This window comes from Pan paniscus, chromosome 7, assembly GCF_029289425.2.
Source record: "Pan paniscus chromosome 7, NHGRI_mPanPan1-v2.0_pri, whole genome shotgun sequence".
NCBI lineage: Eukaryota > Metazoa > Chordata > Mammalia > Primates > Hominidae > Pan > Pan paniscus.
In genome coordinates this window covers 114,380,353-114,396,578 of record NC_073256.2, presented here as the reverse complement: position 1 = coordinate 114,396,578, position 16,226 = coordinate 114,380,353, and the positions used below count along the sequence as shown (strand labels likewise).

Here is a 16,226-nt window from a genome sequence, read left to right as displayed (position 1 = left end):
CCAGTATTCACTGTGCTCTATTAAAACAGAAATTTTATTTTAAATTGTTGGCAATATATAAGGAACACAACTTCATCTTTTGGTCTTACCAGGCACTCCAGCTTGGATCCAAAAGTTGATGTCTGTCCCTTCTCCATGGCTCAGGACCTGAGTGATATTGAGGGGCTTCAGCAGGCTCATAACCTCCTCCATGATGGCCCTGGCCTTTTCACTGCCAGTGAATTGCAGCCCAGTGGGTAAGAAGGTTCCCGCGTCAGACTCCATCACCAGACTGTAGTTGGAAATATTTACCTAAACACAAGAGAAAATTGTTTGGTTCTTATCTGTTGCTTCAGTGCTTTCTCCTTGGGAACTATCAAACAACAATTACCAAATACTTTACATCCTTACGGCTGTGCCAAAACACATGTTGCTGTGCCTGACTTAAGGTCTGCTCTGCATATTATCTAACCATTCTGAGATGCACAATTACTCAGCCTAGGATTTGCCAAACTCAAGAGTTGGCTTGAAAGGATTAAAAAAATATAATTAAGGGAAATATAAAGCCCCATATTAAAGATGTTCAGTTATTTCTACTAGCAATAATATTCTTTCAACTAATTTTCTTAAGTGTTCACTGTGTTCCAGTATACAATTCCTCCTATGTGGCAGGGATCTCCAGATAGTATTAGCCATGCTCAGACAAAAGAAGGTATGCTCTGTGAACTTATTTCTTTGCACCTCTTTCCTCTAAATGGATATTCTATCTTATCTTAATTGTGAGTTCTGCCGAAGCTTAAAGGCATCAAGCTGACAGGTTTGTCTTGGGGTTCTGATTTTGTTGTTGTTCCATCTGTTGAATCTCCAGGGAGGGAGGTAATAGAACAAGGCATGAAACACTGCTCTCCCTGGTGTAAAACCACAGCACTGTTAATTCCAGGCAACGCTGCCAGGCCACTAGTTCATAAACTCTTTCCAAATAAAGTCTGGTAAGAAAGCACACAGTTATTTCATGTAGCCAATATTGTCACGGCACAAATTTAGAATATAATAGGCTCTTGACAGGTTGCACAGTTAAATTGCTACCCAGCCCGAAAACTTGCAACTTTAAGATCCTTCAAACTGGCCAGCTCATCTGTTTCCCAGGAGCCAACCACATCTTCAAGACCTACCAACTGCCACCTTGGTTGACTTATTCCCAAGCTATCCTTGGACAAACACTGCTACTCATTCCTCATTACTCACCTAGTAAAAAATCAATAATAACATTTGTACATTGCGTCCAGAGAGCTTTCACATTTGCAATCTCCTTTGGTGTTCTTTGGCAACTCATAAAATAGACAAAGCAGTATTATTAATGTTGCTGTTTTATAGGAAAGGATCTGACAATCAGGGAGGTCAAGCGATTTGCTCAATGTCATACAGCTGGCAAATGGTAGCGCTGGCTCTGAAACCCCCTGCTTTCCAAGACTCCACACTACTATCACTAGCATGGCACTGGAGGGTAAGCAATACTTGTTCTGCGTTTAGAATGATTTTCCACCTACATAACAATTTGGGGATTGCATAGTATTTTTTTCTAAAACAGATTCCATTTTACAATGATTGCCTAACCTTTTGCTTTGGAAGTATATTGTAGTTATAAGGGCAAGAGCAGTGACAGTTTCTAAAGAAAGATGTTGCCAGCATTTACTGAATGCAGGGCCCTGGGACACCAATATTTTTTGTTATTGTTAATGATGAGAAGGTTAACGATGCAGAACTCTGTTCATATTTCTGCTCTCACTTCTAAGGGACTTGTCTTCATGGTGATTTTCAGTGGAAGACCCAGGGCATTTATAATAAAAAATGCCACCTCAGCTTTCAGCTGAGGATACTGCATTATGGTAGCATCATTAGAGTTAATAATATGCAAAATATTTGCATTAATGTCTTACATTCAGGGCTCGTTTAACTAGTACACTGATGCTAAGTCAGCAGGTTGACATGTAATTTGGCAGTCCTAAGCCTCTTCCCTTCTATGCCCTGCCACACCCACAACCCTAAACCCTTTCCCTCTCCTGCAAAAAGGAGAAAAGAACATTCACAATATATCTTGCAAATGAAAACAGAATTGAGTCATCTTGTTTGTGAGGGTTTCCATATTGCAGGCAGATCCCATTCTTCCAACAAGAAAATCAGGCAAAGTGCTTCTAGTCATGTACTGTGTAGGTTAAAATTGGAGCTACATGATAGGAAGAATCAATATCATTAAAATGGTCATACTGCCCAAAGCAATTTACAGATTCAATGCTCTTCCTATTAAACTACCAATGACATTCTTCACAGAACTAGAAAAAAACTATTTTAAATTCATATGGAACCCCAAAATAGCCCAAATAGCCAAGGCAATCCTAAGCAAGAAGAACAAAGCTGGAGGCATCACGTCACCCAACTTCAAATTATACTACAGGATTACGGTAATCAAAACAGCATGGTATTGGTACAAAAATAGACACAAGACCAATGGAACAGAGTAGGGAGCCCAGAAATAAGGCTGAACACCTACAAATATCTGATCTTTGACAAAGCTGACCAAAAAAAAGCAATGGGGAAACGGTTCCCCATTTAATAAAGGATGATGGGATAACTGACTAGCCACATGCAGAAGTTGAAACTGGACCCCTTCTTTACACCATACAAAAATCAACTAAAGATTGATTAAAGACTTAAATGTGAAGCCCAAAACTGTAAAAACCCAGAAGACAACCTAGGCATACCATTCTGGACATAGGAACTAGCAAAGATTTCATGACAAAGATGCCAAAAGCAATCGCAACAAAAGCAAAAGTTGACAGATGGAACCTAATTAAGAGTTTCTGTACAGCAAAAGAAACTATCAACAGAGTAAACAGACAACCTGCAGAACGGGAGAAAAGTTTTGCAAGCTATGCATCGGACAAAGGTCTAATATACAGCATCTATAAGGAACTTAAACAAATTTACAAGAGAAAAACAACCCCATTAAAAAGTGGGCAAAGGACATGAACAGAGGCTTCTCAAAAGAAGACATACATGTGGCCAACAAGCATATGAAAAAAAGCTCAATATTACTGACCATGAGAGAAATGCAAATCAAAACCACAATGAGATACCATCTCACACCAGTCAGAATGGCAACTATTAAAAACTAAAAAAAGTACATGCTGGTGAGGTTGAGGAGAAAAGGGAACACTTATACAATGTTGATGGGAGTGTAAATTAGTTCAACCATTGTGGAAAGCAGTGTGGCGACTCCTCAAAGACCTAGAGACAGAATTACCATTCAACCCAGCAAGCCCATTACTGGGTATATACCAGTTAAGGGGAAATAGAAATCATTCTATATTATAAAGACACATGCATGTGTATGTTTACTGCAGCACTATTCACAATAACAGAGACATGGAATCAACCTAAATGCTCATCAGTGATAGACTGGATAAAGGAAATGTGGTACATATATACCAGGAAATACTATGCAACCACAAAAATAATGAGATCATGTCCTTTGCAGGGACATGGATGGAGCTGGAGGCCATTATCCTTAGCAAACTAAGGCAGAAATGGAAAACCAAATACCACATGTTCTCACTTATAAGTGGGAGTTAAATGGTGAGAACACATGGACAGATAGAGAGGAACAACACACACTGGAACCTACCAGAGGGTGGATGGTGGAAGGAGGGAGAAGATCAGGAAAAATAACTAATGGGTACTAGGCTTAACACCTGGGAGAGAAAATAATCTGTACAACAAACTCTCATGAGGCAAGTTTCCCTATGTAACAAACCTGCACATGTACCCCTGAACTTAAAATAGAAGTTTTTAAAAAGTGGAGCTAGTTAGCAGTTTGGCTGTTAGACCCAACATTAATGAGCAGCCTGATGAGTTGGACACTGCCCTGGGCTCAGTCTGTTGTATTCCTGATTCAGCAACTGATACACTGGGCTACCAAGGCAGGTGAATGGCCTCTCCCTCTGTCCCCAAGTCGTGTTACTTTGGTCCTTGGCTTCTGCATCTGTAGGTTGGGACAAAAGCTTGAATAATGAGCCTGTCCATATGAAGCTTCAAGCACCTTTAAAGAAAAGGCCCTTAAACCAAAGCAAAAATGGTTGCATGAATTGAAAACCAGGGCTTCTAATAATGTGTTCATTAAGTGCTTCCTGGTCCTCTTTAACTACAAATGAACAGATGTCCTAGGGACAGGGGACTTCACAGTTTGTGAATGCCATTGTGCAATGTCACAGGATGTTGACAGGAACGTAGAGAATAGTGTAAATAAAGAAGGTTTCAAAGGTGCCCTAGGCTATATATGTGGCAGCCATTTTAGCAGAGAGATCAAGAGTGTGGGCTTCTGAATGATCCAGACTGGGTTTGACCCTCACATCAACCAATCTTTAGCTGTAATGGGGATGATAATGGTACCCAGCTCATGGAATTGTCAAAAACAGTACATTGTAAAGGCTAGGGCATAACTAGCACTTGGTAAACAGTAGCATTACTGTTGTTACTGTTCTTGGCACTGAGCATCAACACTTCTCAGATTTTCAAGGATGGTCTCAATATAAGCCCTTCTGTTAGCTGATTACAACGATGCTAGGCAGAATTTCTGTGATGTTTCCTACGAGCCAGACACTATGTGTAACGTCTTACAGCTCATCCCATGAGTGTGCATGATCATTCTTTAAGTGCTCTTATATTTCTCATCTGACAGATGAAGTAACTGAGGTTTAGTCAGGTTGACTAACTTTCCCATGGTTACCTAGCTAGTTAAGTGGTGCAGCCAGAATTCCAACCCAGAGGAATTCCTTCTACCTCCTAAGCAGTGCTCTCAACCTCTCCACTGCTGGGTCTCCTGAAAGTCACTTCTGTCAGGCCACAAGTCCTCACTTTAATTCAGAAATACAAAGACCGTAGTTAAATGTATACATTAAAAACTTTTTTTCATGATCATAACACAAGGTATACTTGGACAGAAGTTGTTGTTCCTGCTAAAAAAGTAATTTGTTTAAGCCAAGAAAGAAATGAAAACAAAAACAAAAATCTCTTGCTCCACAATTTGCTTCCAACTAGAAATAAAAAGCCTAAAATAATAAAACATCTTTTCAAGCCAAATAAGACAGGATGTGTAGATATCAGTAAACCAGAATTCTGGCATAGGTATAGAAATGTTTGATTTCTATTCGTGTAGAACTTTTTAAGTTGCTGCTTACATGACGGCAGCGTTTTATTGTTTTCTATTTATATATAAACATCTCCATATGTTTTCAATAAAGAACTAAGAAAACAAACCACCCACCGTCCATGACACTGCTTTTTCTCTACATTTATGGAGTCATTATCTAATTGTTAGCACATGGTGAAGGAGTTGGGACAATGTCTCTGCACAAAGAAACTGGAATGAATAGCTGTGTCACTGGGCTGTTAGAACTGCTGCTTCTCAGGAATATGTTGTCACGAACATCCTTATTCCTGAGTGTGCTATGTGTGGGGACACACTCAGTATAGATTTGAAAAGCTGATTATAGCTAGTGACAGGGAGCAGAGTAATGCTCATTTCACCCAACCCATTTTAGCACATGTAACAAGATATTCATCCTCTTGTTTATAGGGTGTAGGAAGAAACCAACTTCTAGAGGCTGAATGCTTTATTGCTGAGATAACCAGCACCGATTGAGACAAGCTGAGGCACTTAGAAGAGGAGGCTGAGCAGCTCAATGATAAACTCAGATATTATCTGTAAACCCCCTATTTTGTTCTCTAAATAAAGAGAAGCAGCTCTTTATTAGGAGCCATGAAAACTGTCATTCATTACCATGTAATATACATAATGCAATGTAGAGGAATGCTCCAAGGTAACCTCTTACGGTCAGATCACAGGATTAGTTAATATCTGCTCAGGGTTGAGGATTCATAATTTTGTCTTGTGCTACAATCACATGCTGTAACACTTCTGTTTCTTTTTTTAAGGGTCAGGCTACTCTGCCAAAGAACAATTTGGTTACCATTAGCATTCTTTGGGTGCAACGCAAGATTCAAAAGAAAAGTGTTTAAAATACATATTGCATGTTTTAAAATACTTCCTAATATAAACACAAGGATGATGTTTGTGTTTTTTGCTTTTATAAAATTCTAGGCTACTTTTCAGAAACATAGACCCAAGTTCAATAATAGCTCCTTTCTCTCCAAATTTGGCTTCTTTGTTGTTTTTTATCTTCTCATAACCTAGAAAAAATAACCTATGAGACCACCATGGAAAAATAAATGAAATAAACGTATTTTCTCATGTTTCTCAACATGTCTTTGAATTTGACTAAAAGTGATATTGAAGTCTCAAGATCAAGTGGAAAGAAAAGAGACTCCTAACTATTTGAATTAATCATGTAGCCTCCTCAATTTATTCTTCAAAGAAGTAAACTCCACACTGACACAGGGCAATCAATTTTAGTTAACTCTTTCTTGCCCTGTAAATGTAAATATTTTACAGATAACGGTGGTGATGCTGTTTGGTCAGGTGGTAGGCTCAAAACAAGTTCTCAAAACAAATCATCTTACAATGTGTGTGCTGAGTTGCTGCAATCCTGTTTTGCAGTTCTGCCAGTGACCCTGGAATTCCCAGTTTCTGTGGATGAAGGTGATTTCTTTACAGAGCTTCAGCTCAAACAACTAACATGATTGGATGATAGGTAAAGAAGGTTCTCCTGCTGTGCAAAGTAGAAAGACAGCCTTTATTTTCTGGTCAGATCTACCCTGAAGTTCAGATTTTTCCTTTTGACCTTTACTTTCAGTCTCCAGCACTCAGTTTTGAACAGCTTTGGGCACCCAAGGGAGAGCCAGGAAAGGGATGATAACATAAATTATTTTATTTGATAGCTCAACTGGCTGCAGCTTGGGGAAATGGGCAGTCTTGGGTAAGTTACATTAGTACCAAAATTGCAGACAGAGCGGGAAACCTAACACATGCAGGAGCCTCTGTGGATCTAACCATCTTCTCACTGCACTCCAACTATGGTTTAGCCACCATCGTACCTGGAGACAGGAACAGAATGAGTAGCCACTGGAGATCCCTTTCCAGACCTATCATTCTCTGTGTGTGCACAGAGGTATTCTGTTCTGAGACAAACCTATGTTTTCAGGCAGTCCAATGTTCGCAATGTCATTTGAAGCACTCTAGATCTTAGTGAATTCTCCTCTCGTGCTTGTTAAGGTCCGTGGATAACTCTTAAGCTTACCAAAAACACACGATCCCTGCATAAATGACACTACGGTAATAACAGTGAGCCGGAAGGCTAAAAATGTGGCATAAACATTAGCTAAAAAGAATAATTTTATTTATATTATATAGCAAATCTGACTGCATTTGATATGCTTTTTTAAAAAATGCAATATCCAGGATATTTGGTAGATATGACTTAAAAAAAGGCTTACATAGCAAATTGATATCTATTTCAGCTTCTAATTTTATTCTTTCATGTTGAAGCAATATAATAATAATAGAAGTAGTGGGACTCAAGAGCTCACAATTAAATTTTGATTCCTTTAATGCTATATATTGGTCAAGTGTTTCATGCTACTGGTTTCACGTTCATTTCAGTATGCAGTTGTAGAAGAGAAAGTGCCAACACAGCTGGGTTTGTAGGAGCAGACTTCCCTGCCTTTTTCATTCTCTATCCCTCTCAGCCCCCTCTTCTAACAGGTTATCTGTCAGTCTTTCCTGTTATACCCACCACACTACTATTCTTCTCCAGGTTCAAAAGGTAACAACTAAATTGCCTGCCTGAAGAACCTTTCCTTCATTTGACCATTTTCCTTTAACACTGTGACATGCTAAATAAACTAACACATAAATATGTGTTTCTTGTTTTTGATGGCATTGTTGTACCAGCCAAGATAGTGCTTTCTGGTTGACCTCTAATGTCCTTCTCTTGGTTGGGAAGACTGCAGCAGCTTCTTCAAGTCCCTTTCTAAGGTTATAATGGACCGCTAAGTTCATCTACCCATAAGTAGACAGGTTATTTTTTAAAAAAATAGTACTCATCATTTTCTTGTCCTGCAAAAATAGACTACGCTATACTCTAGAACCCAAATATTTACTCAATCCTAGGGTGTATTAGGGTGTATCATATTAAAACCCAATTTGTGAGTTTTTCTTTCTCTAGCCTACAGACAAGCACTTTCAGCATTTCTGGATTGTGACAATATCCCCATATGCCTTATTTGATCAAGTACTCTTTACAAATATTAGTAAAGATGCTAAACACAACTTTAGAAATAATTATATTTTCTTAGGCGGGCCTTTCCTTCTTCTTTTCAAAAGAAAATTAGCAGGTTTGAAACCTTATGAAAAACAAAAGTACCAAAATATGAACTTCAGGGCTCCTTGGTCTGCTCAAGTGACTTCATGCCCTACTTCTGCCCAAGCCTTCTGTGACTACCGTCCATACCCCTCCCTAATTTGTTGGCCTATTGCACTTCATTCAATTTTTTTTAAATACCTGCCTTGCTCCTGCAAAAATTTAAGGCTTTCTACAAGAAAATATCCTAATACTGTACTAAAAGAGTAGGTAAATGCACTAGAATCAAGAAAATGCCATGAACACAGGAATCACGTGTGTGGATCTCTGCCATATCTCTAGATTAAATAACAGAACTAAGCATATAGTAGATGCACAATAAATGTTTAAGGCAAAGGAAAAGTCACAATTTGGAACATTTTGACACTGCCTTAAAAGCAACTTGAGGATGTAATTTAGCTCTAGATTGTGGCTGCCAGTGTGAGAGCGTGATTGATGTATTACTGAGCTCTCATTATCTAGGAAGAGAAAGTGCACCACCATCTCCTTGAAAAAAGCAATATTTTTTTCTAGCGCTCAGTTCTAAGGGGAGTAATTACATGGCTCTTTATATGAGGAATGCTGGACAAAATAAGGGACACAGTCTCCAATAACAGTTTTACAAAAGATGCAGAAACACTTTTCCTAACACTATTTCTTACATATTGATCCTCAATTAAAGCCAAAAGCAAAATATTAAGTCACATTTCAGTAAATGTGTTTTTTCAGGAAGCAAAATGTATTTATTCAACAGTTATTTTGACGTAAACTTGAGTGATAGGGTGACTATACATTTTTGTTTGCCCTAGGAAGTCCCAGTTTACATCCCCTGTCTTGGTGTTAATTAACAGAGCCTCCTTTCTCTTGCAAACATTTCCTGGTTTTAACAATAAATCATATTTCCAACCTACATATGAGGGTATCTATATATGAAGATGACTAAGATAGGGTTGTTTTCCTAAAGGAGGGGAGAGTTTACCAGCAGAGGCAATAACTGGCTAATACATTAAATGTGATGAGTTCTATGAATATGTACAAAGAAGGGAAAGCAACTACTGAAAAATGTTGGTAAAAGCTTGATAAAAGAGGTGATGTTTGGCCTCAGCAAATACCCTAGATTGAAAGTTTTCCCATGAGAGCAGGGATCTTGTTAGTTCATCAGCATATTCTCAGAACCTAGCTAACGGGCACTTGAAAATACTTGTCAAATGAACAAATGACTTTATTCTAAGCATCCAACTAATGTCCAGAATGTAGCTTTCCAAGAGAGGATCAGAGCTTAGGCAATCTCTAAAAGGATAAATATAAGCATGTTCTGTAGAGTATCTCACTCTCAAACATTGGTTGTCCCTCCTAGAATTTTTGTAGGCATTAGCAAAAAATTTAAAGTGGAAACCATTAGTGAGCATCAAATTTCAAACCTGTGATGGAGCTGCACTTGACATTTGTTTACTCCTGGAAATGCTTTCTTCCCTTGGCTTCTGGAACCTCAGACTCTTGGCTCTTTTTATGCTTTACTGGATGATCCTTCTCATTTTTCTTGGCTGGTTTTCTCATCCTCCTGACCAATAGACATTGGGGTGCTCAGAAACAGACTAAAGGCCTCTTCTTTTCTCTATCACACTTACTGTGTTGGAAACCTTATTTAGGCTCATGGTTTTAAATAAATCTGTATGGTGATGAGTTCCAAATTCATATTTTCATGCATCTCCTGAATTCTATACTCATATCCCACAGCTACTCAGTATCTCCACTTAGATGTCTAATTGTGTATTAGTTTCCTATTGCTGCTGTCACCAATTACCACAAAGTCACTGACTTGAACAACACAATTTTTGTGTGTGTGTGTGTGTGTGTTTTGAGATAGGGTCTCACTCTGTCACCAAGCCTGGAGTGCAGTGGCATGATCTTGGCTCACTGCAGCTTTGGCTTCCCAGGCTCAAGCAATCCTCCCACCTCAGTCTCCTGAGTAGCTGGGACTACAGGTGCACCATCACGCCCAGCTAATTTTTTTGTGTTTTAATAGAGGAAAAGTCTCACCAGGTTGCCCAGGCTGGTCTTGAACTTTTGGGCTCGGGTGATCCACCCACTTTGGCCTCCTAAAGTGCTAGGATTATAGGCATGAGCCACTGTGCCCAGCCTAAACATTTATTCTCTAACAGTTCTGGAGGTTGTAAGTCTGAAATAAGCCTTACAGGGCTAAAATCAAGGTGCTGGTAGAGTTGGTTTCTTCTGGAACTCCTCTCTTGCTTGTACACCCAAAATGCAATCTATCAACAAATCTTGTTGGCTCTATTTTCAACAAAGACCTACTCTCCAACAACTTCCCATCAGTTTCCCTGTTCTGACTCAGTCCAAGCGACCACCAGCCTTTACCTGGAGTACTGCGGTAGCATCCTGTCTCCCTGTTTCAGCCCTTGCCTTCCTTCAGCCTATTTAGAAAATGGGAGAAATGATCTTGGTCAGGGAGAATCTGAAGGTGAGAGTTGAATTATTATTTATTTGGCTTTATGACTAAAGAAGCCTCAAGTTGTCTACAGAATATGGACTTGAACCTCAAAAGGCTGAAAAAGTTAGCCACAAAACCGTCTCTATCCAATTACATCAGCTGACTTATTGAAGGAAAGGTGGTGCATCCAATGGCTTTAGGAACTGGTGGCAACAATAGCCCTGGAGAAAGGAGAGAGGGGAGTGAGACATCAGGAGGAGGAAGAAAACAGTTCAGAGAGACTGATTCCAGTGAGGGTCATGATGATGTGATAAAGGAGGCTTGTGGAGAATCCAGACCCTAGGACCAGGGGATCTTCAAGATGAAGAGACAGAGCCTCTAAGGGCACTATATTCCCTGGAGAGCAAAACCAACAATCACAGCATTGAAAATATAGAAGCTGAGCTTCCACTGGACAGGGGACAGGGGTGTTGTGAGAGGGTAACTATTATTTTCCATTCAGATGGAGCATTTATATGAAGAAAACTCCATGCCTATGGCTATCTGTAGACTTCTCCCCTGAACTCTATACTTAAAACATTTTGTTATTTCAATAACTTTAGGGGTACTGTGGTTTTTTGGTCACATGGTTGCACTGTATAGCAGTGAAGCCTGGGATTTTAGTGCACCTGTAACCCGAATAGTATACATTATACCCAATAGGTAGTTTTTCATCCTTCATTCACCTGCCATTCTCCCCCTTTCTAAGTCTCAGTGTCCATTATGCCACTCTGTTTGTCTTTGCATACCTATGGCTTAGCTCCAACTTATAAGTGAGGACATGTGGTATTTGGTTTTCCATTCCTGAATTACTTCACTTAGAATAATGGCCTCCAGTTCCATCCAAGTTGCTGCAGAAGATATTATTTCACTCTTTTATGGCTGAGTGGTATTCCGTGGTATGTATGTAACACATTTTCTTTATCCACTTATCTATTGATGGACAGTTAGGTTTATTCCATATCTTTGCAATTGTGAACCATGCCATGATAAATGTACATGTGCCGGTGTCTTTTTGATATAATGACTTCTTTTCCTTTGGGCAGATAACTAGTAGTGGGATTGCTGGATGGAATGGTAGATATACTTTTAGTTCTTTGAGGAATCTCCATACTGTTTTCCATAGAGGCTATACTAATTTACGTTCCCACCAGCAGTGTATGAGTTCCGTTTTCACCACATCCATGACAACATCTATTGTTTTCTGATTTTTTAATAATGGCCATTCTCCCAGGGGTAAGGTGGTATCTCATGGTGGTTTTTATTTGCATTTCCCTGATGATTAGTGATGTTGAACATTTTTTCATATGTTTGTTGGCCATTTGTATATCTTCTTTTGAGAAATGTCAATTCATTGAACTCTATACTTTTTACCGAACTGCCTACTTGACCTCTCCACATGAAAGTCTGATATCTCAAACTTAACATGTTCAAACCCATACTCCTTATCTCCCTCTTTTCCCCCTGCCTAACTCCCCTCATTTCAGTTATTTGGGCCCCAAACTGTCAGGTTACACTTGACTCCTCTATTTCTCTCATACTCCATATGCAATCCACCATCAGATTCTGTTGGCTCCTTCCTTAAAATATTATCTGCAGCCTGACAACTTGCTATGCCTTCCACAGCTATCATCTTGTTCCAAACTACACTCTTGTCTTGCCTAGGCTATTATCTTTCTTCCATTCTGGTTCCCCTTTAGTCTGTTCTCAACCAAGCAGCCAGAATGATTATTTTAGAAAGTTGACTCAGATCATGTTTCTCCTATACTCAAAAGCCTCCCATAGTTCCAACCTCACTCAGAGAAAATGGCCCATGGGTCTTGACTCTGCCTGGGCTTCTTTATATTGACTTCTTGTCCTACTGCTTTCCTTTCACTGCTCCATTTCAAGCACATTGGCTTCCTCCCTATTCCCTGAATGTCAAGCATGGCCTCCAGCAGCACCTTTGGAACAACTCTCCATCTTTGCTAGAATGCTCTCCTCCAGGTATCCATGTGGCTCTCCTCTTCATCCTTTCAGGTCTTAACCAAATATTACCACCTCCATAAAGTCTGCCTTGTTCCTCTCTATCAAAAATTAAAACAGCCCCCTCCTCATGTACTCTATCTCTGCTCCCTGTTTTATTTTTCTCCTTAGCAGTTATTTTCATCTAACATACAATTTTACTTATTTATCCAATTTATTATCAGTCTTGATTCACTAGAATGGAAGCAAGATGAGGGCAGACCTCAAAACACTGCCTGGCACTTAGTAGGCTCTCAGTAAACATGTGCTGACTGAATGAATAAATATATGCATGTATGTGTGTGTTTAAACACATATGTGTGTATACTTGTATATGTGAACCCATGCGAGCATGTAACTAGATGCCATTTTGGATGATGGTGGTGGTGGTGAAGATAATGATGATGTTGATGATGATGATGTGGTTACTTGTGTTGGTGATAAAATAACATCAGTTTTTCAGAATCTGTTTTCCTTTTTAAAAAAATGTTCTCAAGAAAACCTACAGTTCCACAATTAAAGTTACTAGCTGAATCTTTACTGTGTATGTTATAAAGCACTTAATAATATACAAATGTTTACAACATCCATTACAAGTGCTAAAACAAATGCTTTCCAGAAGGATATATAGAGTGATAGTGATTTTTTAAGAAGTGGCCATAAATTATCAAAATACAAGTGAAACTTCAAACGTCCCTTCAGTAATGGAATAAGATGCTCTTATTTTGGAGGCTAGGTGGCAAAATCTCCTCCTTCTCAGGTGAAAACAGGGCTGAATATATTCTCAGTAGACTATATGTCATCATTATTTTGCTATCAAAGATGAGACTCCCATATGTTAGACTCACCAAAATAACTTGGCCATTACTCAGGAGGAGAAGGGGATGAGCAACAGTAACTGAACTGACAACATAGAATTTTAAAAATATTAAATATATAATATTTTAAAACTGTATCTTTGTTGTGCTAAAGTTAGCACATCATGAGGCTTATAATGCATGTGTAATCAGTAAGACTCAATTACAGTAACTAATAAATGTGTCCTGGGACTACTTAGATCTTTAATAATCGCTTCACATATTTTGTAAGTTTTAAAATATTCAGGCAAGATGAGGAAAATAATAAACAGATGAGGCAATTTAGCTTTGAGAAGAGTTAACATAATTTAATGGGTATAGTTTAGATAAAGAGAGGCTAAGGAATTATAGCAATTACTGAAAAAATCCAAATAGGTACCTGTATTGAACTAAGGGAGGTGAAGAAAAACAATTTCCTTCATCTGAGAATAGTAATAAGTAGCAGCAATAATCACCTAAAGGTAGAAGAGGAAAATAGCTATGGTAGAAAATAGCAGCAAATATGTCGGGCATAATGATCATTCTGGGGAGCCATGTGAGGACCACTGATGGGATACTGAACACTAGAAATCCTCAAGACGGGTTGAATAAAAAGCATTAGTCAGACACTCAGACCTCTCCTCCAGTTTCTCTTTGGATATCTGTGTTCTCCATCAAGGGCATCACTGGTGTTTAAAGGATGTGCAAGTGACTAGGGCAACCATGCTGAAAAGGTTGTCAGTCTGAGAGAGGGGTGGACACTACAATACCCACCTCTATAGTGCTTGCCACTGGGGAGCAAAAGGAGGTGATGTACAAGTGCCAATGCCATTTGATGCACTTCTCAGCCATAAGGTAAATAATATTAGGCAAGTTACTTAATTACTCTGAGCCTCAGTTTACTCATTTGTAAAATGGGAATAATAGTTGTTTTGCAGGTTTATTCCAAGGCAGGAAGTCCTAATCGGGGTCCCTTGGGGGTTGATACACTTGGATGAGCTCTGTGAACTTGAATGGGAAAAAATTACATCTTTATTTTTACTAACCTCTATGTAAAATTTAGAATTTCCTTTAATTATGAATGTAAGCAACAAACTTCAGTAGTATTAGCAAAACCTGTCACTTTGTTGCTGGTAGAAATCATAGATCTTTTCATATCACATTAGACTTGTTGCAGAAATCTCTAAGTATTCTTTATGTTCATCATTACTTTGATATCATAGTCATAATTAAATAATCCTTCAAGATCTTGTTTAATTCATTTGGAAAACCACATATATAACTATATTGCAAATTTAGCTTAAAATTTTTGGTAACTATATTTTAACAAAATTCACATCCTTGTAATACTATGCATTTTATTTTATGCATTCAAAAATATTATTTGAAAAGAGGTCCATAGGTTTCACCAGATTACCAAAGTGGCCTGTGGCACAGCAATGGTCAAGAACCTCTGTTGGGCAAATGGTAGCTTTATTAGTAAGGTAGTAATGGTGATGATGATGATCATTCATGGTGTTATTATTATTAAACTCAATGGAATTAATTTGCCCTGGACATGTGGGTTGGAGTACTGGTTCTGTCACATAATAGCTAAATGACCCTGGCAACCATTAATCTCACTGAGCTTCATATCCTCATCAAAAAGAAAGGCCTATTTAATAGGGTTGTTCTGAGGATTATATAAATTTAATATATTTATTCGAAGGGCTATAATATACCAAGCTATTCTGTTCTCTCGAGGCATTGTTATTACCAACAAAAGTGACTAATAAGTAGAGTAACCATTACTTAAGTTACTATGTAGGCCAGGAAACTTTTGAGAGTGAAAGGGGATTCTATTAATGATTATGTCAGGACAATGGGTACAAGCTGGACTCTCAAGCAAATCAGGACCAAAAAGCTACTTAAGCACAATTTTTCTAATTTTTTTGAAATGGGGTCTTGCTACGTTGCTCAGGCTGATCACAAACCCTGGGCTCACGCAATCCTTCTGCCTCAGCCTCCCAAGTAGCTGGGATTACAGATGTGCGCCACCACGTCTGGCTTGTTTTTCTGATTTTTTGCATCTCCTGTTTCTGCCAGTATAAAATTCAAAAGATAAAATACCATATTTCCCTAAATGTAAGAATCACAGTATTCTCCTTTTTTAGCATTTTGGAAATTGGAATGTATCTTGTTATTGATGCATTCCATAAGAAAGTTACCAAATTCTAGGCAAATAAACAAACATATTCATTGTATTGTATTCATATATTAATTGTCATTGTTTGTCCACATGCAAACTTCATCACACAGAAAGGGTCCTGGATAATGTATTTTACACTTCACTTATTTACACTGGTATCAACACAGATCATTAAATTTTAAATTATAGTCCATAATTATGATTAAAATTCTTCATTATATTTTGATGTACACAGAAGATTGATTTTCATGTGTGAGGCAAAACAATGAAAAACAATAGAAATTGCCAAATCTTCAGAATAGACTCTAGAGTGTTCAAGGTGAGCAAAGACTGGTGTAGCCAGCCATGAATCATGGAGGCCTCCCACTCGGGTACTG

At 38.5% G+C, this 16,226-nt stretch overlaps 2 protein-coding genes across 13 annotated transcripts in view; one reads left to right on the top strand and one right to left on the bottom strand.

Annotated features, from left to right (window-relative positions):
• Nucleotides 1–16,226, bottom strand: part of CPQ (carboxypeptidase Q) — a 625,632-nt gene that overhangs the window by 200,243 nt on the left and 409,163 nt on the right. For all 10 annotated transcript variants that reach the window (XR_004673002.3, XM_003821683.5, XM_034966385.3 and 7 more), the window contains exon 7: nucleotides 90–291. Coding sequence is in view for 9 of the 10 variants with exons in the window: in XM_003821683.5 (XP_003821731.2) it covers nucleotides 90–291 (202 nt within the window). In the remaining variant the exon portion in view is untranslated. The remainder of the gene's footprint in view (nucleotides 1–89; nucleotides 292–16,226) is intronic.
• Nucleotides 1–16,226, top strand: part of TSPYL5 (TSPY like 5) — a 347,974-nt gene that overhangs the window by 231,957 nt on the left and 99,791 nt on the right. The window lies entirely within an intron of this gene.